Source organism: Salmo salar, chromosome ssa22 (assembly GCF_905237065.1).
Source record: "Salmo salar chromosome ssa22, Ssal_v3.1, whole genome shotgun sequence".
Taxonomy (NCBI): domain Eukaryota; kingdom Metazoa; phylum Chordata; class Actinopteri; order Salmoniformes; family Salmonidae; genus Salmo; species Salmo salar.
Window position 1 is genome coordinate 16,676,716 of NC_059463.1, and position 22,064 is coordinate 16,698,779.

The following is a 22,064-nucleotide window of genomic DNA, read 5'->3' on the forward strand; positions in this document are numbered from 1 at the left end:
TAATTAGTGTGGGAGAGAGGGTGAAAAATCATTAGGGACTGAAAGCAGAGTAAGTAACTTGAAACAGATTGACTAAGGACAAATGAATGAGTTTGTAGTCCTATTTCAACTTCCTGACCAATGACCATGTCTCCAATGTTGAATATGATAATAGTTGTGTCAGTATGACTGTATTGTATTAGCTGTGGTGTTCTGTGTCGTGCTTATTACCTGCAGGAAGTGGATGAAGTAGCACAGCACCAGTCTGTTGAGCTCAGGCAGACACTGTACAACAGTAATGGCTGCCACAGGGTCGTCATAGTTACTGACACACTGCTTGTAGAAGGCCATGGGGATGAGAGGCTCCTCCAACTCACGATACCACAGCTTCATCAGGGAGGCTAGAGGAGACGGGGACAGAGTTAACACCAACACACACACAGATAATAGCAGAGGTACAGACTAACTCACCAGGTACGTTGGGGTCTGAGAGGTTTTCTGGGATCCGCCATTGGTCGACCTGGAGTTTCAATGCGTTGACTTCATCGATATCTCCAGGCACCCTACAGAACAAGCGTTCTAATTCAGTATTCAGTTGCACTGCATGGCCACTAGGGGGAACTATAACCCCCACTATTACCAATCTACAGGTATGTTCAGTGGCATAGCTTGAAAACCCATTATAACATGGTGAAATGGTTATCGTGACTAAAACGGCATTGGGAGTATCATGTTGTTAATTGGCAGAATTTGTTTGGATTCAGGGACTAACCATGATAATAACCATGGTGAATAGGCCTGTTCTGTATTAGCTGGAGTAGTGGGGAAAAAAATGACCAAAGCTCCTTATCGCCCATGAAACATTGTAGTGGGTGGGGTATAACATTTATGTTGAGAATAAATACTCCTCCAAACAAATTCAAATCTAATAGAATAATCTACAGAAATACAGACCAAACAAAAATACTTACAAATCACTGATATGAGAATATCTCTAACAACGTGATTGAAAGCCAATGGCCTCATTCAAAAACAAAAATGTAAACAGATTTTTATAAAGTATCAAATGAAACATTGCTGGTCTCCAGGGGCTCTTGAGCAGTGGTATGCAATGTTTGCTCTACTGTCCATCTCTTTACTGTAGAGTACACAGGGAATGTTTGCTTTAAACTGTTCTGCTTCAGGAGACCACCCACCAAGGCTGGCATACATTTGTCTAGATCCTCACTAGATCTCCTTTTATGACCGCGACCCTGCTAAACACACAACATTTGCTGACTCTGTCCATCTGTCTCACCTGAAGATGCCCTCAGTCTGGGCCCCTCCCAGTGCTAGGACATATTGGGAGAGCTGCACCTGTACCCAGGGTAGCTTCCTGTCTGGGAAGAGTTCACTCTGGCGCTCCATCACCTCGTCCAAGGTGCTGCCAAACAGGGAGGGGGTCACGATGGCCCGTCTGCTGTGGTCAATCTCCTCCAGAGTTGGCTTACGAAGACCCTGCAGGGGAGGTTCAGAGTGTGACTGCTAGGACTATATTTTACACTGTTCATGTAATACTTTGTCTATGACTTTGTCTATGACTGTTAACATCAAAGATTCTATCTGAAATAGACTGTCTTGTGTGCATGTTAAGCCCTGTGACTAAGAATCTATCCATGATATGTTTCTGACTAATGTCCATGTTTATCTTTCTAGCATTATTCATCTCTTTATCAACATCTGTATTGGTTAGGAACCCTTTGAGTATTAAACAAATAGGGACATTCAGGGTGGGGTTGTGTTTTGACTGCATTCTCTATTTGGGCATTTTTAAATACCTTTGTTTATGACAAATACCATTTTCCCTTGTCATTCCCTGCCCCTTTGCCATGCTCACTTCTCAACTCACCTTTTTGCCTCCAGTTATGGCCACTTTCTGTAGTTTGCGATAGCAGAACTTTGCATACGTGCTGATGGGCAGACCTGTGAAGAGAAGGAAGACAGGGCCACTGTAACACTGAGGAATGCGACTCAGTAACCCAACACCATGGGAAATACAGCTCTTATTATAACTGCACGTCACACCTTCATAGATACGTCTGCTCAGTGAGTGAATCCTCTAAGGAACCTTGGTTTTCAACCAAAACAACAGATAAAAGGGTTGAACAATTCGTCACTAAATGAACACGCAATTTGTTCCCATATATGTCAGATATTTCCGAGGCAGTAATTGGAGAGATGCTGGCTGTGTGATTCTGGCATAAGGGGATCAGAGTATACACGTCTCAACTGTCCCGGTATAGAAAGAAAAGCTGGGAGAATGGAGCCAGCCAGCACATCCTGTCCCAGCTAATTCAGACAGACAGACACTTAGTACACCGGAGGGAGCAGTACCCCTACCCACAGACCCAAACTCTATCGGTCTCCCTCGTTCCCTGTACTTGGGTGTATTTTCTGAAGTAAGACACATTTGAGGAATTAAATAATCATGACTCTGCCTCTAAATCTAATGGAACAAGGCACTAAACAATCATGCTCCAAATTTATGAGCCACTTCCTAAGAGAATCGCATAATTTCCGTACTACAGGCCGTCGTCACTGTGGTAACTAAAATGTACACATAAAACAGGTCTCCACTTCCTTCCCAGAGCCTCCCTATCACACCCATGGGATCCCAACCATCTCCCTTCCTTCCCAGAGAACTCTCTCAGGTGGCTGAGCCCTGGCCAGATGGACAATTTTGTGCTGCAATGAAAAATATCCTTCCTGGAATGTTCTCTAGACTGAAAGACCCTGGATTTATAGCAAACAGGTGACTGACTCATGCATGTACACCGCCATCGTTAATCTAGCCCAGTTTGACTGTAATTACAGCCAATTACAGAGATCATAACGATAATTTCCCATTGATCTCAGGGAAAACACAGTTTTTCCCAAGATTCCCTGAATTAACTAATCATTAGGGGAAGAAAAGCAAGAGTTGGACTACTTTCTTTACCCCACCTGAGAGCAGGTTTGAACACCAGCGGTGGTCCAAATGAACATGTTGTTTTGATAAGGCAAAAACAACAACGAAGCAACCAGAGCCCATGAGAAATCCCCCTCAGAGGATTAAGAGCACAAGGCCATGAGAAATCCCCCCTCAGAGGATTAAGAGCACAAGCCCATGAGAAATCCCCCCTCAGAGGATTAAGAGCACAAGCCCATGAGAAATCCCCCCTCAGAGGATTAAGAGCACAAGCCCATGAGAAATCCCCTCAGAGGATTAAGAGCACAAGCCCATGAGAAATCCCCCTCAGAGGATTAAGAGCACAAGCCCATGAGAAATCCCCCTCAGAGGATTAAGAGCACAAGCCCATGAGAAATCCCCCCTCAGAGGATTAAGAGCACAAGCCCATGAGAAATCCCCCCTCAGAGGATTAAGAGCACAAGCCCATGAGAAATCCCCCTCAGAGGATTAAGAGCACAAGCCCATGAGAAATCCCCCCTCAGAGGATTAAGAGCACAAGCCCATGAGAAATCCCCCTCAGAGGATTAAGAGCACAAGCCCATGAGAAATCCCCCCTCAGAGGATTAAGAGCACAAGCCCATGAGAAATCCCCCCTCAGAGGATTAAGAGCACAAGCCCATGAGAAATCCCCCCTCAGAGGATTAAGAGCACAAGCCCATGAGAAATCCCCCCTCAGAGGATTAAGAGCACAAGCCCATGAGAAATCCCCCCTCAGAGGATTAAGAGCACAAGCCCATGAGAAATCCCCCCTCAGAGGATTAAGAGCACAAGGCAAATCCTGTAATGATGACACCTGTTAACTTCTTGGTTCAGACGGTCTGCCTATATCTGTTAGATTCTCCCGGGGTATCAGTTTAGTGACGCTACCTCAGCAAAGTTTTTAAACCCAAGTAAGCAAGGCCCGCCTCAGACCAGCCTAGGCCCAAGAAAAGCCCTTCCAAGCCCAGACAAGAGGCCTCCAGTTCCCACACACTACTCCCTCCCACCACTCTGCTCACAGCTGCTCCGTGCCGTGGTCACAACACCACCCTTCATTTCAGCTCGTCTATCCAGACAGCAGCTCTCATTATGCTGTTCGTGAGGAGGCTTTCGCTTGTGGTTGGCTGGTGGGTCCACATCGTGAGCAATGTAATAGCCCTTTCCCTCAAGTCATTATTCCCGCCTCTATCTCAAGACCTCTACAGTGAGTCACTCCCATGAACGGTAGCCATTCCTCATGGCCTGCGAGTCACTGATGTTGTCCAGGGTGTACAAGAGGTTGATGTTACAGTCATTGATGTACAATGTGTGTGGGTTCACCAACGTGGTCACTGTCACTAGATGGGTAGGTTCCTCTCTGGTGACATCATCACGGCTGATATTGTGGGTTGCCCTATAGCAACAAGACCCATGAGTGTGCAGGTTTGGGGCAAAACAGACAGGATTGACTTAGAATCAAAAGATTGTTGACAACATGTAAACTATATTTCCCTCTTTGAATGTTTATTGGAAACATAAATGCATTTGCAGAATGAGCACTTGTCTCTCAAACATTGTTGAAGTTGTTGCTAGCTAGCCAGTGAATTTTAGCCATTTTAGTAGACATGACACCAGTGGAAACAAGACATGGTATCAATAACAATACAACAAACTGAAACGAGCCACCTACGATTCCCCACATGACAGCTTCTTGTCATTGTTGCCAGCTATCTTGCCGTCTAGAATCATAACACACAGCCTTTTTACCCCTGCGATGCGCGCGCATCATTTTCGTGCCGTTGTCAGGCAACCTGTCTATTGGGGTCAGTGCAGTGAGTAGGCTACCTAAATCGCAATGTGGGGCTGCCAGAGGGGAACACTAACATGGCCTCCTATTGTATCTCTATAGAAGTTCTTATCCTTCAGCTCTCTTACCACCGCCACTGGTATTTTGTGAAAACCATTTAATACATCTACCAGGGAAGTTCTGCATATTAGCATGGTAGTCAAGTGACAAATCATTACAAATTTCCATTTCACTCCAAATTCTTAATCTGCAGTGAGATATGAACCATGTTTGATATGTAATGGTTTCCTACCCATAAGAAAATAATAAATAAATGATTGGTCTCTCACTTCAGCACTCTCCAACAGACGTCCTCCTTAGGAAAACTCACCCCATACTTAACATAAATCTTTATAATGCTGCCTAAGTGATCTCAGACCTACCTTCTTCATCTGTGTTCTGTTTCCGTTTCTTTCTGGACTTTGAGTTCTTCTTCAGCTTCATGTCCTGCTGGTCTAGTATGAACTGAGCCACTGGAAACCAGGAAATAAGGCAGAGGTTAAAAGGCTATTTAGAAAATGAAATAACATCCTCGAAGAGCAAACAGGAGAGAAGAGGAGAGGGAAAAACCACTTCAAAATCCTCACACACGGCAAGCTATACCCATCATGCTGATACTGACAGACACACAGACAGTGACGAAACAAAGAGAGAAAGGTGACCCACCCTGTTGCTCAGTCTGAGACTCACGTTTCTTGTCACTGCTCGGATCCGTGTGCCTCTGGATGTATCCCTCCAGGTAGCAGCGGAACTTGGGAGACGGGGCGAAGAAGGCCAGGCTGACAGCCATCAGCTCCCAGCCTGCAGCCAGGCTCCTAGGGCTGGTGTTGCCCGTGGTCTGCCTCACCAGCTGCACATACAGCTCATCCCTCAGGCCCTGCATGCCCCAGCACTTGGTGACGATGAGCAGGGCGGCGTGGCGACGGTCCAGCCGTGAGGGCCGGTCTCCCATGTAGGCCTGGACCAGCTTGAACATCTCACAGGCCTCCTTCCTCACGGCACGGTCGCTGGTCACCAGCATGGGCTTCTTGATGGAGCCGCGGTTCCAGGAGAGCATGTTGGCGATGGAGACACGGCGGCGGAACAGGCCCTGGGTGTGCATGTTCAGGTGCTTGCTGGCCCAGTCCGCCATGCCTGAGGTGTCTGGGGGTGGGGGCTTGCGCAGGGTGGCGTAAGAGAGCTGGTGGTAGGAGCCTCCTATTCCTCCTCTTCCTTCTCCCTCTATGTTGTCATGGGAGACGGAGCGTTGGTGATGGGGGCCCAGTGAGCCTGTTCGTCCGTCCACCATGCCTTTCTTCCTGCTGTCCAACTGAGCCTTCAGTTCCAGGGTCCCCACCTTCAGGGGAGAGAGAGAGAGAGAAAACAGAGGAGAAAAGAGGGAAGAGAGAGGGAAAGAGAATGCGTCAGTGCAGCAGTATGTATGGATGTCCACAGCTGCAGTCTCCTCAGTGTCGACGAGGCTGCTTTACCTTTGCTCTGCAATGCAAGGGCTCGAGGGGGAATTGTTGCAGGACCGGCACATACATTTTCTAAAGCCGCGTCCACCAAAAATTCCCCAATATCTAAATGGACTTTTTCGTCAGGAGCATGTGAGGAGCATAGAGTGACATGAGAGGCCCTACCTCTGTTCTGCCTGACCCACCGCTCCTTTAAGACTACATGTGCAAATCCTTCATCTGATCCCAAGTGGGATTTCTGCCTATACGGAGCCCTGTCCACAGTCACCGCCCCTCACAGCAAAAACCAAACTAGTAATCCAGCTCTGGTCAGAGAAACATCCAGGAACAACAAGAAACCCAGGCCAATTCACAGCAGGAATGTAGTATCTGAACATAAAACGTTCAGCATATCTCTTTAATTTGACTATGATGTAATATAGTAGTAAAGTGTGCCAGACAGTCTGGAACTTATATTTAGGGTTCCTGATCAAATAGTGTAGATCTCCAGATTTGGGTTTGGCGGTACTTCTTTATGGTCATATGGTCTTAATGGTGTTAAATGAGTGGTATGGGTCACTGTTTGGGATCAAACGGAACCACGGGCAAGTTTAACTAGGCAAAGGAACATTTACAGTATGAATGATACTTTCTATAATTCCTCTTCTCTTATACACAGATAGCTTACAGATGCCCCGTGACATGGTGGTAATTCAACAGCAGAGTTAAATAAAATCCGTCTCTAAAACGTATTTCAGTATCAAATATTCAGAGTTGTATAGATTACACATTGAAAACAGATCACATTTCCATGCTGGCTTTAAACCACTGGGTTCACTGTTTAATTTTTTTAAAATAAAAATAAGTAAACATGTTCTGCTTCTGAAAGGATAGACCAACGCAGCCAAAGCTTCATATGTGGTATAGCCAACAACCAATAGTGTGTGTGCATTCTGTATGAGCAAATCTGTGTGTATCATGATATAACAGCAGGTCTGTAGAACATTTCAGGACAGGATTAGGGGCTTGTTTCCAATATTTGTATAAATGCGATTGCTTCAGTACCAACCCCTCATGGCACCAGCCTCTGAACCCCACGCGTACCCAGCTCTCCCTGCCAAACTTGTACCATCTGGGCCACAGTGGCCCTCCTTCCTGACCAGGGGGAGCCATGTCCTGGATCTCCCACGCTTGGCCCAGGCTCCTGATACCCAGGCAGAGAGCTGGCACAGGGGGACAGGGGCCTGCTGCGTTGGCCAGGTGTAGGACAGTCAGAGGGGGACAGGTAGCGCTAAGCTCACAGGCATCATGCCTGGGCCATATATTGGTCCAGTGGGGCCTCTGAGCCCGACGCTCCGGATTGGAATGTTTAAGGTGTTGCATATTCCCCGGCACCTTATGTTTCTCTCAGTCAGATTCTATCGCCAGTCTTATTGATTTCAGCACTTATTTTAAAATTCAACTGAACCTCAGACTTATTAGCTCTATAGTTTCATTAGATTACTGGAACTTCATAAAGACATATGGAGTGGGGTGGGTGAAGTAAGTGCATTGTTGAAAGGGTTTTGGGATTATAAAAATGGTAGATTTCATAGCGCTGAGGCTTTGCACAAATCATGTGCACCTGTAATAGCCTAATAATTCAAGCTCCTGACAGCAAGCAAGTTATCACTTCTGTCCATCCCATCTGTGTGAATTACTCTGCCTAGTTAAAATACCATTAGTACATTTATCCAGTTTTTGAATACGCATAATGACCTAATCTGTCCTTACTCTGTTCAGATTTTTTACCTCTGAAAATGAGAGACAAACACAAAACCATGAATTGAAATACTTTTGTTAATGTATTTAACTTGGCATAGAGACGTCCTAAGTAATCTAGCAATAAAAGTAGCCCTGGAAAGGCACCAGCAATGTGACCACCTCCAGACAAAACAAAACAGAATCCAAAGAAAAAGAAACTGTTCCACATAAACAGACCACACAACAACAGGCACCAGTCAAGAGTTTTAACTAAGCAGACAAACCTGAACTAATTCATTTATCAGGAGTGGACTTCCCAGGTCTTCCCATATTTCTCCTCTCTCTCACAGCCAGACAGAGACAAATACTGGAGCGTATGCTTACCTCTGAGGGGGGTCCGGGGGTGTCTGGTGAGGAGAGGCCGGCCTGACTGGTGATGCTCTTCTCCAAGGTGTCCACCTTCTCATAGGTCCTCTTCTGCCTACCAGGCATCTCCAGGGGTGGCAGGGCCGGGTTGCCATGATTACCCGCCCTGCTCAGCGAGCGGCTGGCGGAGGGGACGTCTTCTCGTGACGCACACCTTCCGCCTCCTCCATACCACTGCAGGGAGTCCACGGGGGAACGTGTCCGGGGCACTGCGCCCCTCTCGCTAATCTCTGCCCCCAGGCCTCCAGCCTTCATCTCCCTCATGGTGTTGGAGCGGCTCACCACCTCCCTCATCTCCGCCATCAGCCTCTCGTTAAGGGCACACAGCTCTCCGCTGCTGCCCACTGAGCCAGGCCGGCCTCCGGCCCCCAGCCTCCGCCGGCTCTTCCTCCTCAGGCTCGGAGAGGGGCCAGTGGAGTAGCCAGAGTCCTGGTAGGTGGCAGTGGTCTGGGGTCCTGGAGGTGTGGGGAAGTCCTGGGAGGCCTGGCTGCTCTGCCTGCTGTGACGAGCCTCCACTGCCCTCAACACAGTGGCCTCCAGGGCTCGCCATGTCTGCTTCTTCTCCAGGGTTCCTGGCTCCCTCTGCTGCCCCCGGGGCTGGGACTGGGGCTGGGCCAAGAGGGGGTCTGATCGTGGGGTGGGGGAGGGGGTGCGGGTGCGGGTGGGACCGGGGGAGGTGGAGAGGAGGCCCTGTTTTGGGTCCACAACAACCATGTGCTTGATGCACTCCAGGCCAGCAGGGCTGTAGTCAGAGGCAGAAGGGTTCCTCTTGTGCCTGGATTCTGAGTTAGAGGAGCCAGGGTGCTGGAGGAGCCTGGGCTTTTGCAGGCTATGTGTGGGGGTGAGACGGGATAGACCACCAGGCCCATTATGGAGGTGAGCCCCCTCCACCTCCATGTCCACAGGAGGCTCATCATAGATGGGACACTCTTTTCCCGGGTCGTCGTAGAGGTGAGGTGTGGAGGCGTACTGTGGTGACACTGACCTGGGGGTGCTGGGCTGGGACCTGTGACTGCTTGGGGTTTGGGGAGGGTCAGAGGACACCAGACAGAAGCTGCCGTTGCCGGTCTTTCTCAAGTGGTGGGCCTGTCGGGCGTCCGCGGCCATCTTGCCAGAGGGCGCGGTCTTGTAGCCCTGGGTGGAGCAGGAGTGAGCCCCCGGGGGCTTGCTGCTGACGGGGTGGAGGGTGAAGGCCTGGTGGCCGTTGGGCTTGTTGTGTGTGTGTGTGTTGTGGTGGCGGAGCTGCAGGTCCGGGCTAGATGGGCCTCCAGGCTGGATCCGACTGACACTGTTTACTTTAACCAACATTGCTGCCTTGGACCCTGGGGAAGGCTGCCATCTCTGAGAGCGCTCTCTGGAATAGAAAGAGAATGAGGGAAAGGATGAGATCTGGGTTTGGATTTAAAGAGATAACTGCAGATAAAAACATCAGATGACAGTCACCCGAACAAGCAAAGCATTGTCCCAAACTTAAACAAGCCTGTGGTTACTTCTAAATTGTGACCATCAAAAATGCTCCACAAATTTAAATTCCAAACTCAGACAGAGTTGGGAAAACTGTGATCCGATTCCTCGCATTTTTCCCCAGACATTTCACTGACCCTCCAAAATACTGCCTTCTAAATCATAAGACAATATCTCCAGTGTGTGTTGTGCAAACCAACTTCCTAAAAAGACAATTACCATTGCACTTCTGACTGAAGCAGATTAAGAAGACTTCTCATTGCTGTCTGGGTTAGAGGTGTGGGAAAACATTTCCTACGTACTGTAAGTGTGTTAAGCATTCTCCTGCTTTGGACCATAACACAGTACCTCCTCCCAAGAGTAGTGACCCATCAATTACACGGACTCAAAACACCTCATGTGAAACATTTGAGAAAATGACAAGATCTAAATTCCCAGCCACAGTTCCAAAACACAGACTGAGTAGAGTAGTAAAGAAGAGTGTATTTGAGAACATACTCGGGGAGCAGAATTACAGTAGAAGAGTCTCCATCTGGCCTGAGGGACTGGAGGTTGACACTCCTCCCTTGCGGCTAACTTCAGACGTTGTCAGAATGCTAATCCAAGCACTGGGAACTAATCTGGCATTAATCTGTTTACACCGCTCTCTCTCTCCCTCTCTCTCGCTTTCTAACCCTGTAATCCTTATGGCCCCAGCATCAGGCCTCATTCCTCAATACCTCAGATCTAACTGCCATCCATCCGTGGTTCAGCAAATAAACACTATCCATCTGACCAACTGTGACTGAAACAACTATCATACAGCATATAAGAGTTACCTGCTAACTTCAACAATCAAAAGGTTGAGCATGCTTTACAGTACTAGCACTACAGACCAAGGATTAGAAAAGCAGAGACTTACCTTCTGCCCTCCACCCTCTCTACCGTATAGCCAACAAGACACGGTAATCGATACTATTAAACCTGCATTGCTCTATCCTTCTGCAGCCAGACATCTACCAGACTGACCCACTGCACACAATCCTCCTCCTAAGTCTCAGGGCAGGAGTTACTGGGGAGCTTAGGAGCAGGAAGACGACAGAGAAAACCTTCTGTAGTTTGTAACAATACAATAACAACTCCCCTGGGGCTCAAGCTTCTCGGGCCAATGGCAAACTTCCTCACTTCCGTCTTACCCCCCCCGCCACTGAACTGCATTCTCTCTCTTTCCCTCAAACAGTCACGCCACCTCAGTGATTTGAATGTAAACAGGCTCTTCAAATGGTTGAGCAGATATAGCTTCCACAGCCCATAAACAGCTGGGTCTGAGCCACCTGGCAGCCCCCCAGCACAGCCAGCCCTGTCCCTGTGGTGTTGGGAACATTCCTGGGCCTCACCTCCCTCCCCCCGCTCAGACGCGACAAAAGACCAATCAACAGTGTTTACTGCCCCACACATGGATCCAGAGGAGCGGAGACTAGTCACGCGCTGCAGAGTGGACGGGAGCCACTTCAAACCGGCTGTGTTAGGGCTGCTTTAGTTCTCAGCAGTGTGACAGACTGAGGTGGGAGACAGCTGAAAACGTGCTGCTGCTGTCTGAACTCTGAAATGCGGGACTCAGAGGAAGTCCTCCTTCCGTCATTGTCAGGGGCTGGTGATGTCAGTGATGTTACCTCCACAACAGAGGCAGTGTCAAGCAGATTTTTATGATCAACGATTATGGTCTGATGTTGGTACTAACCTTTGAATTGACTTGCAAAAAATGCAGAAACATAAAACTGGCTGTTTAAAAACAGCCAGTTAATAGTTTACTATGGCACAGAATGGGCTACATTACAGTAACCATTAAAGGGACAAGAAGGAATTTATGCAGAAGGCCAAAGACCACATGTAACCTAGCAATGTTCACATGCTAAATACATTATACACTCAATGGCCAGTTTATTCGGTACACCCACCGAGTACCGCGTCGGACCCCATTTGCATCCAGATCAGCTTGAATATTTCCGGGCATGGAAACGTTGCTCAATTGGTATCAGGGGACCTAACGTGTGCCAGGAAAACATTCACCATACCAGTACACCACCGCCACCAGCCTGTACCGTTGACACCAGGCAGGATGGGGCCATGGACTCCTACTACTTACAGCCCCAATCCTGACTGCCATCAGCATGACTCAACAGGAACCGGGATTCGTATGACCAGAGAATGTTTTTCCACTCCTTTGTCCAGTGTTGGTGATCACGTGCCCACTGGAGCCACTTCTTCTTGTTTTTAACCAGGACCGATGAGTTGTGTGTTCTGAGATGCCGTTCTGCACACCACTGTTGTACTGCACCGTTATTTGCCTGTTTGTGGCCCGCCTGTTAGCTTTTCTCAGGAAACCCTAGACACTCATGCGTGAAAAGCCCAGGAGGCCATCCGTTTCTGAGATACTGGAAGCGGCACGCCTTGGCACCGATGATCATACCACGCTGAAAGTCGCTTAGGTCACTCGTTATGCCCATTGTAACGTTCAATCGAACAGTAACGGAATGTCTCGATGGCTGTTTTATACAGCAAGCCACGGCCACGTGACAAACTGTCTGTAACAGCAAACTTTTTTCTTGAACGGGTGGTATACCTAATAAACTGGCCGTTGAGTGTACACCCCCACACATATCATAAGGTTACTACTCATGACATGGAACTGGTAAATGTAATTGATGACCAACAGGTTCCATCTTATGACTAGTCTCATTCTCCAGTGGTGAGAGTGATGAGTGGTCTGGTTTACCACTGATGACCTTGAGAGAGGGGGTGGGGTTCTACTTCCTATCGCTGAAGCCCCCTGGGGCCTCCCATACAACACAAACAGGAAATGACAAATCTAACTTTCACGCTGGAGTAAGGCCGAATGAGAGGGGTGACCTTCACTTATAGGGGGTTTACATGTTGCTAAATTAAACTCAAAAACAACCATATATGAAAGAACATTGTCTAAGTCGCTACACAGCGTCACTGCCATTACACTCGACACCCCCCATACTACCTGTGTGCTAATTCCATCTACACGCTAAATGATGTCAATCCTCTTTAAAATGTCACCAGTAACAACAGAAACACTATCCTCTGCTTGGATGGTGTTTTGAGGTGAAACCAGAGCAACACAACAGAATGATAAGAGAGGAAGTTTGGACATGCTGAGTCAAGCTCCTAGCACTGAGAGCAGAGCTGGGGATTTCATCTAGCTTTGTGGTTTGTTGTTCACTTGTCATTGTCACACCACACCCAGGGTGGCACAGCCAGGCTAGTGTTCAGCCCTCCAGCATCGGCTCATTATTTTGTTTGTTAGCACAAACAGTTGGTACGCAATAGATGATTATCCCAATCACATCTGGCTTCATGCCAATGCCCACAGTAGATATAAGCTTTCCTCACTGTAGCAGTCCTAATCCAACTATAATTAACCACCAACAACCTCTTGCCTAGTTAAATATATATATTTTTAAATAAATACCACCCAACCAGAATGATCTCACTTCTAAAACAGTGAGACAGAGTAAGAAAGCAGTGGTTAGAAAATAGGGTGAAGTGAGAGAGAGAGCGAGAGAAAGAGAGAGAGAACGAGAGAATGAGAGAAAGAGAGAACGAGAGAACGAGAGAATGAGAGAGAACGAGAAGGGGATTTGTCGTGGGAGAGTGCTGTCAGGGAATGAGCAGGAACGTTGGCATTCCTCAGAGGTCTCATTCAGGGGCCCCAGGCCGGGGAGCCTTTAGACAATGCCTGGCTCTGCTATTGTCACGGCAACGCCCCTCTATGGAGCAGAGTCCCATTTAAAGACTATCTACAGATTCTCTCAAGCAGACAAACACTTACCTAACATCAGTATGGCAGTGCTGAGCTTACTGGCTCATTGACACTGTCAACATGTTTGCTTTACCACAATCATAAATACAGCCCTGTGTTTCATCACACTGACCACATTGGCTGTTGGGTACTTTTCAAATAATGTAAGCTTAAAATAAATGATATGCCACAGAAAATAAAAAAGACATTACCAGTATTCATACAAAAACAGCCCTCATTTTCAAAATCTATACCATACCCCAACCAGACGCCATGGATTACAGGCAACATTCGCACTGAGCTAAAGGGTAGAGCTGCCGCTTTCATGGAGCGGGACTATAACCTGGAAGCTTATAAGAAATCCCGCTATGCCCTCCAACGAACCATCAAACAGGCAAAGCATCAATACAGGACTAAGATCGAATCGTACTACACCGGCTCCGACGCACATCGGATGTGGCAGGGCTTGCGAACTATTACAGACTACAAAGGGAAGCACAGCCAAGAGATGCCCAGTGACACGAGCGTACCAGATGAGCTAAATAACTTCTATGCTCGCTTCGAGGCAAGTAACACTGAAACATGCATGAGAGCATCAGCTGTTCCAAGTGACTGTGTGATCACGCTCTCCGTGGCCGATGTGAGTGAGACCTTTAAACAGGTCAACATTCACAAGGTCGCAGGGCCAGACGGATTACCAGGACATGTACTCCGAGCATGCGCTGACCAACTGGCAAGCGTCTTCACTAAAATGTTCAACCTCTTCCAGTCGGAGTCTGTAATACCAACACGTTTCAAGCAGACCAAAGTCCCTGTGCCCAAGGACACTAAGGTAACCTGCCTAAATGTCTGTAGCCATGAAGTGCTTTGAAAGGCTGGTCATGGCTCACATCAACACCATTATCCTAGAAACCATAGACTCACTCCAATTTGCATACCGCACCAACAGATCCACAGATGATGCAATCCCTATTGCACTCCACACTACCCTTTCACACCTGGACAAAAGGAACACCTAAGTGAGAATGCTATTCATTGACTACAGCTCAGCGTTCAACACCATAGTGCCCTCAAAGCTCAACACTAAACTAAGGACCCTGGGACTAAACATCTCCCTCTGCAACTGGATCCTGGACTTCCTGACAGGCCAACCACAGGTGGTAAGGGTAGGTAACAACACATCCGCTGATCCTCAACACAGGGGGCCCCTCAGGGTTGCGTGCTCAGTCCCCTCCTCTACTCCCTGTTCACTCATCACTGCATGGGCCAGGGACAACTCCAACACCATCATTAAGTTTGCCGATGACACAACAGTGGTAGGCCTGATCACTGACAACGATGAGACAGCCTATAGGGAGGAGGTCAGAGATCTGACCGTGTGGTGCAAGGACAACCACCTCTCTCTCAACGTGATCAAGACAAAGGAAATGATCGTGGACAACAGGAAAAGGAGGACCAAGCACACCCCCATTCTCATTGACGGGGCTGTAGTGGCGCATGTTGAGAGCTTCAAGTTCCTTGGCGTCCACATCACCAACAAACTAACATGGTCCAAGCACACCAAGGCAGTCGTGAAGAGGGCACGACAAAACCTATTCACCCTCAGGAGACTGAAAATATTTGCCATTGGTCCTCAGATCCTCAAAAGGTTTTACAGCTGCCCTATCGAGAGCATCCTGACGGGTTGCATCACTGCCTGGTATGGCAACTGCTCGGCCTTCGACCGCAAGGCACTACAGAGTGTAGTGCATACAGCCCAGTACATCACCGGGGCCAAGCTTCCTGCCATCCAAGACCTCTATACAACACATGAGACACATTAATCCAAGATGGCGTAGTGGTCAGACGTCTTTGTCTTGTCGTGTCCCTTGTATATATGTTTCTACATCTTTTTCTTCGCATATCATTTTAAAATATTTTCCTAAACCTCAACTTCTAAATACTCTCCTGCAACCCACCTCACCCAATGTGGCGTGGATCTGTTTTTTTTCCCTAAAGTATTTCTATTTACTTCGGATCTGGAATCCCTCAACTGAAGCTAGCCAGCTAACTACCTACCAGCTATCAGTCAGCAAACCATTGCTAGCGGTCATCAGCTAACCTTTAGCTCGGAAAGCCCTCGCCAGTTCGAACAACGTGACTCAAACCAGAGCATAACGGACCTATTATTATTTTTTTATTTTTTCACCCCATATCTCCGGATTCCTACCGCAGACTCTGAACATTTTCATCTGGATCTTCGCAACTAGCTAACCGCAATCCCGGGTGACTACTCCTGGCTAGCGTTTCCATCCCGGAGCAAGCCCCAATTAGCCTGAAGCTAGCCCGGCCAGGGCTCCTGTGCTACCACCGAAGCCCACTCCTGGGCTGCAATACCCAGACCCTTCTACTGCCGGTACGGGGCACGGAACCCCGCCGATCCTCTACGACTGGAATACCGACATAATCTGCTTGAGGATTCCAACAGGCCCCTCAGGCGCGACGTCCGCTGAAGGCCCATTCTGCTAACCGCAGCCTACTAGCTACCTAGAGCTACTTGGAACCCTACTAATTCCACGACTGGTCTATCGACGTCACCGCACGAAGAGGCAAAAACAGACTTACCCCCATCGCGATGTCCCCCAAAGGCTAACTTGCTAGCCCCGGTCTGTTAACTGCTAGCTTGCTTGCCCCAGTCTGCTAACTGCTAGCTTGTTAGCATCGGCCTGCTAACTGTCTGAATCGCCGTGTCCCCAGTCAGCCCAACCACTCCCTGGACCCATATGCTCACTTGGCTACGCATGCCTCTCTCTAATATCAATATGCCTCGTCCATTACTGTCCTGGTTAGTGATTACTGTCTTACTTCACTGTAGAGCCTCTAGCCCTGCTCAATATGCCTTAACCTGTCTGGGCTAGGGGGCAGTATTTTCACGGCCGGATGAAAAACGTACCCAATTTAAACAGGTTACTACTCTGGCCCAGAAACTAGAATATGCATATTATTAGTAGATTTGGATAGAAAACACTGAAGTTTCTAATACTGTTTGAATGGTGTCAGTGAGTATAACAGAACTCATATGGCAGGCAAAAACCTGAGAAAATTCCAAGCAGGAAGTGGAAAGTCAGAATTGTTGTTCTTTTGATTCTCTATCGAAACTACAGTATCTGTGGGGGACGTTGCACTTCCTAAGGCTTCCATTGGCTGTCTAAAGCCTTCAGAAAGTGGTTTGAGCATTTTCCTGTCACTGGGCAGATAATAGGAACTCAGTTTCTGAGTGGACTGCCTGGCAACAAAGGGATTGGATATGCTCGGTCCCACGAGCACGCCCCTCCTTTTTCTTCTTGAATGAATATGCTATTGTCCGGTTGGAATATTATCGCAACTTTATGTTAAAAATACCATAAAGATTGATTTTAAACAGCGTTTGACATGCTTCTAAGTACGGTAATGGAACACTGACTTTGCGTCTCTCGCTCCGCGCTCGCGCATTATGCCTTTGGATAAGTGATCTGTACGCACGAACAAAACGGAGGTATTTGTACATAAATATGGATTATTTCGAACAAAAACAACATTTCTTGTGTAAGTAGCAGTCCTGGGAGTGCATTCTGACGAAGCTCAGCAAAGGTAAGAGAATATTTCTAATACTAATTCTGAGTTTAGGTTGCCCCGAACTTGGCGGGTGTCTGAATAGCTCGCCGTAATGGCTGAGCTATATACTCAGAATACTGAAAAATGTGCTTTCACCGTAAAGCTATTTTAAAATCTGACACAGACTACCCCTGGATGCAACCGCTATCTATAATTCTTTAAATAATTGTTATATATTTTGTCAACATTTATGATGAGTATTTCTGTAAATTGATGTGCACATTCACTGGACGTTTTGGTGGGAATACATTTTCCGAACATCACCCACCAATGTAAAATGCTGTTTTAGGATATAAATATGAACTTTATCGAACAAAACATACATGTATTGTGTAACATAATGTACTAGGAGTGTCATCTGATGAAGATCGTCAAAGGTTAATGCTTCATTTAGCTGTGTTTTGGGTTTTATTGACACATGTCCTTGCTTGGAAAATGGCTGTGTGATTATTTTTGTCTATGTACTCTCCTAACATAACCTAATGTTTTGCTTTCGCTGTAAAGCCTTTTTGAAATCGGACAATGTGGTTGGATTAACGAGAACTGTATCTTAAAAATGGGATATAATAGTTGTATGTTTGAGAAATTTGAATTATGAGATTTTTGTTGTTTTGAATTTGCCGCCCTGCTATTTCACTGGCTGTTGACTAGTGTGTCCCGCAGGTGGGACGCTAGTCCCACATACCCCAGAGAGGTTAACAAACTATGGTTTTGGCAAGTCGGTTATGTTGTGCTTGACACAAGTAATTTTTCCAACAATTGTTTACAGACAGATTATTTCACTGTATCACAATTCCAGTTGGTCAGAAGTTTACATACACTAAGTTGACTGTGTCTTTAAACAGCCCGGAAAATTCCAGAAATTGATGTCATGGCTTTAGAAGCGTCTGATAGGCTAATTGACATAATTTGAGTCAATTGGAGTTGTACCTGTGGATGTATTTCAAGGCCTTCAAACTCAGTGCCTCTTTCCTTGACATCATGGGAAAATCAACAGAAATCTGCCAAGACCTCAGAAAAAACATTGTAGCCCTCCACAAGTCTGGTTCATCCTTGGGAGCAATTTCCAAACACCTGAAAGTACCACGTTCATCTGTACAAACAATAGTACGCAAGTATAAACACCAGGGGACCATGCTCCAAGAGATTAACGTATTTTGGTGCGAAAAGGGCAAATCAATCCCAGAACAACAGCAAAGTACCTTGTGAAGATACTGGAGGAGACAGGTACAAAAGTATCTATATCCACAGTAAAACGAGTCCTTATATCGTCAACCTGAAAGGCCGCTCAACAAGGAAGAACCCACTGCTCCAAAACCGCCATAAAAAAGCCAGACTATGGTTTGCAACTGCACATGGGGACAAAGATCGTACTTTTGAGAAATGTCCTCTGGTCTGATGAAACAAAAATAGAACTGTTTGGCCATAATGACCATCGCTATGTTTAGAGGAAAAAGGGGTCGGCTTGCAAGCCAAAGAACACCACCCCAACCATGAAGCACGGGGATGGCAGCATCATGTTGTGGGGGTGCTTTGCTGGAGGGGGGACTGGTGCACTTCACAAAATAGATGGCATCATGAGGCAGGAAAATTATGTGGATATATTGAAGCAACATCTCAAGACATCAGTCAGGAAGTTAAAGCTTGGTCGCAAATGGGTCTTCCAAATGGACAATGACCCCAAGCATACTTCCAAAGTTGTGGCAAAATGGCTTAAGGACAACAAAGTCAAGGTATTGGAATTGCCATCACAAAGCCCTGACCTCAATCCTATAGAAAATGTGTGGGCAGAACTGAAAATGCGTGTTCGAGCAAGGAGGCCTACAAACCTGACTCAGTTACACCAGCTCTGTCAGGAGGAATGGGCCAAAATTCACCCAACTTATTGTGGGAAGCTTGTGGAAGGCTACCCGAAACATTTGACCCAAGTTAAAAAGCAATGCTACCAAATACTAATTGAGTGTATGTAAACTTCTGACCCACTGGGAATGTGATGAAAGAAATAAAAGCTATAATAAATCACTCTCAACTATTATTCTAACATTTCAAATTCTTAAAATAAAGTGGTGATCCTAACTGACCTAAGACAGGGATTTTTTACTAGGATTAAATGTCAGGTATTGTGAAAAACTGAGTTTAAATGTATTTGCCTAGGTGTATGTAAACTTCCGACATCAACTGTCAATTTCTTGGAATGGGCTAGTCAAAGCCCAGACCTCAATCCAATTGAGAATCTGTGGTATAACTTAAAGATTGCTGTACACCAGCGGAACCCATCCAACATGAAGGAGCAGGAGCATTTTTCTCTTGAAGAATGGGCAAAAATCCCAGTGGCTTGATGTGCCAAGTTTATAGAGACATACCCCAAGAGACTTGCAGCTGTAATTGCTGCAAAAGGTGGCTCTACAAAGTATTGACTTTGGGGGGGTGATAGTTATGCACGCTCACGTTCAGTTTTCTTGTCTTATTTCTTGTTCACAATAAAACATATTTTGCATCTTCAAAGTGGTAGGCATGTTGTGTAAATCAAATGATACTACCCCCCAAAAATCTGTTTTAATTCCAGGTTGTAAGGCAACAAAATAGGAAAAAAGCCAAGGGAGTGAATACTTTCACAGCTTCTACCCCCAAGCCATAAGCCTCCTGAACAGCTAATCAAATGGCTACCCAGACTATTTGCATTGCCCCCCCACCACCCTGCTGCTACTCTGTTATTATCTATGCATAGTCACTTTAATAACTCTACCTACATGTACATATTACCTCAACTATAGTCATCTACTGCTGCTCTTTAATTATTTGTAATTCTTATCTTACTTTTCTTTTTTTCCCTTTTTTTTTCTTAAACTGCATTGTTGGTTAAGGGCTTGTAAGTACACCGGTTGTATTCGGCACGTGACAAATAAAATTTGATTTAACACATTCACCTGTTTTCCATAGAGACGCACACATTCCTTAAGGCCTTGGCTAACATGTGAGATGTTGAGTAACGCCGAAGGTTGAAATTAAGTTAGAATCCTTTGGAGCCCAACTGGGTAATTCGATTGGGTTATGGCACAGCAAATCAACTTAACGGTCAGCGAATTTCAATTTGTCTCGGCAGCTCTGGTGTCATACGCCCCTGACCACTGCTCCTACCTCCATTGAGTGTGATTGTGGTAGGAAAAGCCAGCTAAATATACATATTAAGCCATTTGCAAGAAATGTTCTTTCTTTCCTTCCTGGAATAACCATGGTTGTAAAACCCATCAGCTGAGTCACTTTGTTGGATAGGGATATGGATGGGGAAGTACCCCTAAAATACAAGCCCCTGGGAATAGTAGGGTCTCAAAACAGGGGCTATTATTATCATCCCGTCAGACAGGAAGAGGAAATGAGGTCCTATAGGCCAGGCTCTGAACACAAACACCTCAGAGCTTGGACCAATGAGATCATCATAATCTGCGTAGAAGAAGGATACAAGACAAAGGTCAATTTGCAACAGTGACCACATGGTTTGACACATACATCATCAGAAACCAACATTGGAGGAATATCCCAATGCAAAAGTGATACACACTATATATACAAAAGTATGTGGACACCCCTTCAAATTAGTGGATTCGGCTAGTTCACCCACACCGGTTGCTGACAGGTGTATAAAATCGAGCACACCGCCATGCAATCTCCATAGACAAACATTGGCAGTAGAATGGCCTTACTGAAGAGCTCAGTGACTTTCAACTTGGCACCGTCAAAGGATGTCACCTTTCCAACAAGTCAGTTCGTCAGATTTCTGCTCTGCTAGAGCTGCAGTGGTCAACTGTAAGTGCTGTTATTGTGAAGTGGAAAGGTCTAGCAGCAACAACGGCTCAGACGTGAAGTGGTAGGCCACACAAGCACACAGAACGGAACCGCCAAGTGCTGAAGCGCGTAAAAATCGTCTGTCCTCGGTTGAAGCACTCACTACAGAGTTCCAAACGGATTCTGGAAGTAACGTCAGCACAAGAACTGTTCGTTGGGAGCTTCATGAAATCGGTTTCCATGGCCGAGCAGCCCCACACAAGCCTAAGATCACAATGCGCAATGTCAAGCATCAGCTGGAGTGATGTAAAGCTCCCCGGCATGGGACTTTGGAGCAGTGGAAACGCGTTCTCTGGAGTGATCAATCACGCTTCACCATCTGGCAGTCCAACGGCCAAATCTGGGATGAATTGGAATGCCGACTGCGAGCCAGGCCTAATCATCCAACATCAGTGCCCGACCTCACTAATGCTTGTGGCTGAATGGAAGCAAGTCCCCGCAGCAATGTTCCAACATCTAGTGGAAAGCCTTCCCAGAAGAGAGGAGGCTGTTATAGCAGAAAAGGGGGAACCAATTCCATATTAATACCCATGGTTTTGTAATGAGATGTTCGACTAGCAGGTGTCCACAACATACTTTTGGTCATGTAGTGTAGGAACCCCACAACAGAGACAACCCAAGCAGGAGTGGCAGAGCGATGGGGGACCTGCAGGGCCACCTCTGAGGTTAAAGACCCAGCTGTCATCATGAGACAGCTGAACGCACCTCCCTGATCTGAGACACCATGTCTACCAGCTGCACATACCACCCACTACCACCCTACCCTACCCTCCGCCGTCTCCCCACCCAGCCAGGAGGCACTGGGGCTGGGGACAGACCGGGACCCCTGGTTTCCAGACTGTAGGACATGGTGACAGAGAGAGACCATCCCAGTGTGGGGTCAGAGAGAAATGCCTGTGGAATCTGAACTGTGCTTCTGCATGTGTTCATATGGAACCA

General features: G+C 46.9%; 1 protein-coding gene across 4 annotated transcripts in view; it reads right to left on the reverse strand.

Annotated features, from left to right (window-relative positions):
* LOC106582900 (rho GTPase-activating protein 39) overlaps positions 1-22,064 on the reverse strand; it is a 59,762-nt gene that overhangs the window by 2,682 nt on the left and 35,016 nt on the right. For 3 of the 4 annotated variants that reach the window (XM_045705573.1, XM_014166492.2, XM_045705574.1), the window contains 7 exons: positions 8,336-9,731; positions 5,439-6,108; positions 5,156-5,245; positions 1,868-1,941; positions 1,277-1,476; positions 451-542; positions 211-380 (listed from right to left, as the gene is read on the reverse strand). In XM_045705573.1, coding sequence (XP_045561529.1) covers positions 211-380; positions 451-542; positions 1,277-1,476; positions 1,868-1,941; positions 5,156-5,245; positions 5,439-6,108; positions 8,336-9,731 — 2,692 coding nt within the window. The remainder of the gene's footprint in view (positions 1-210; positions 381-450; positions 543-1,276; positions 1,477-1,867; positions 1,942-5,155; positions 5,246-5,438; positions 6,109-8,335; positions 9,732-22,064) is intronic. The other variant, XM_014166493.2, reaches the window with a different exon arrangement.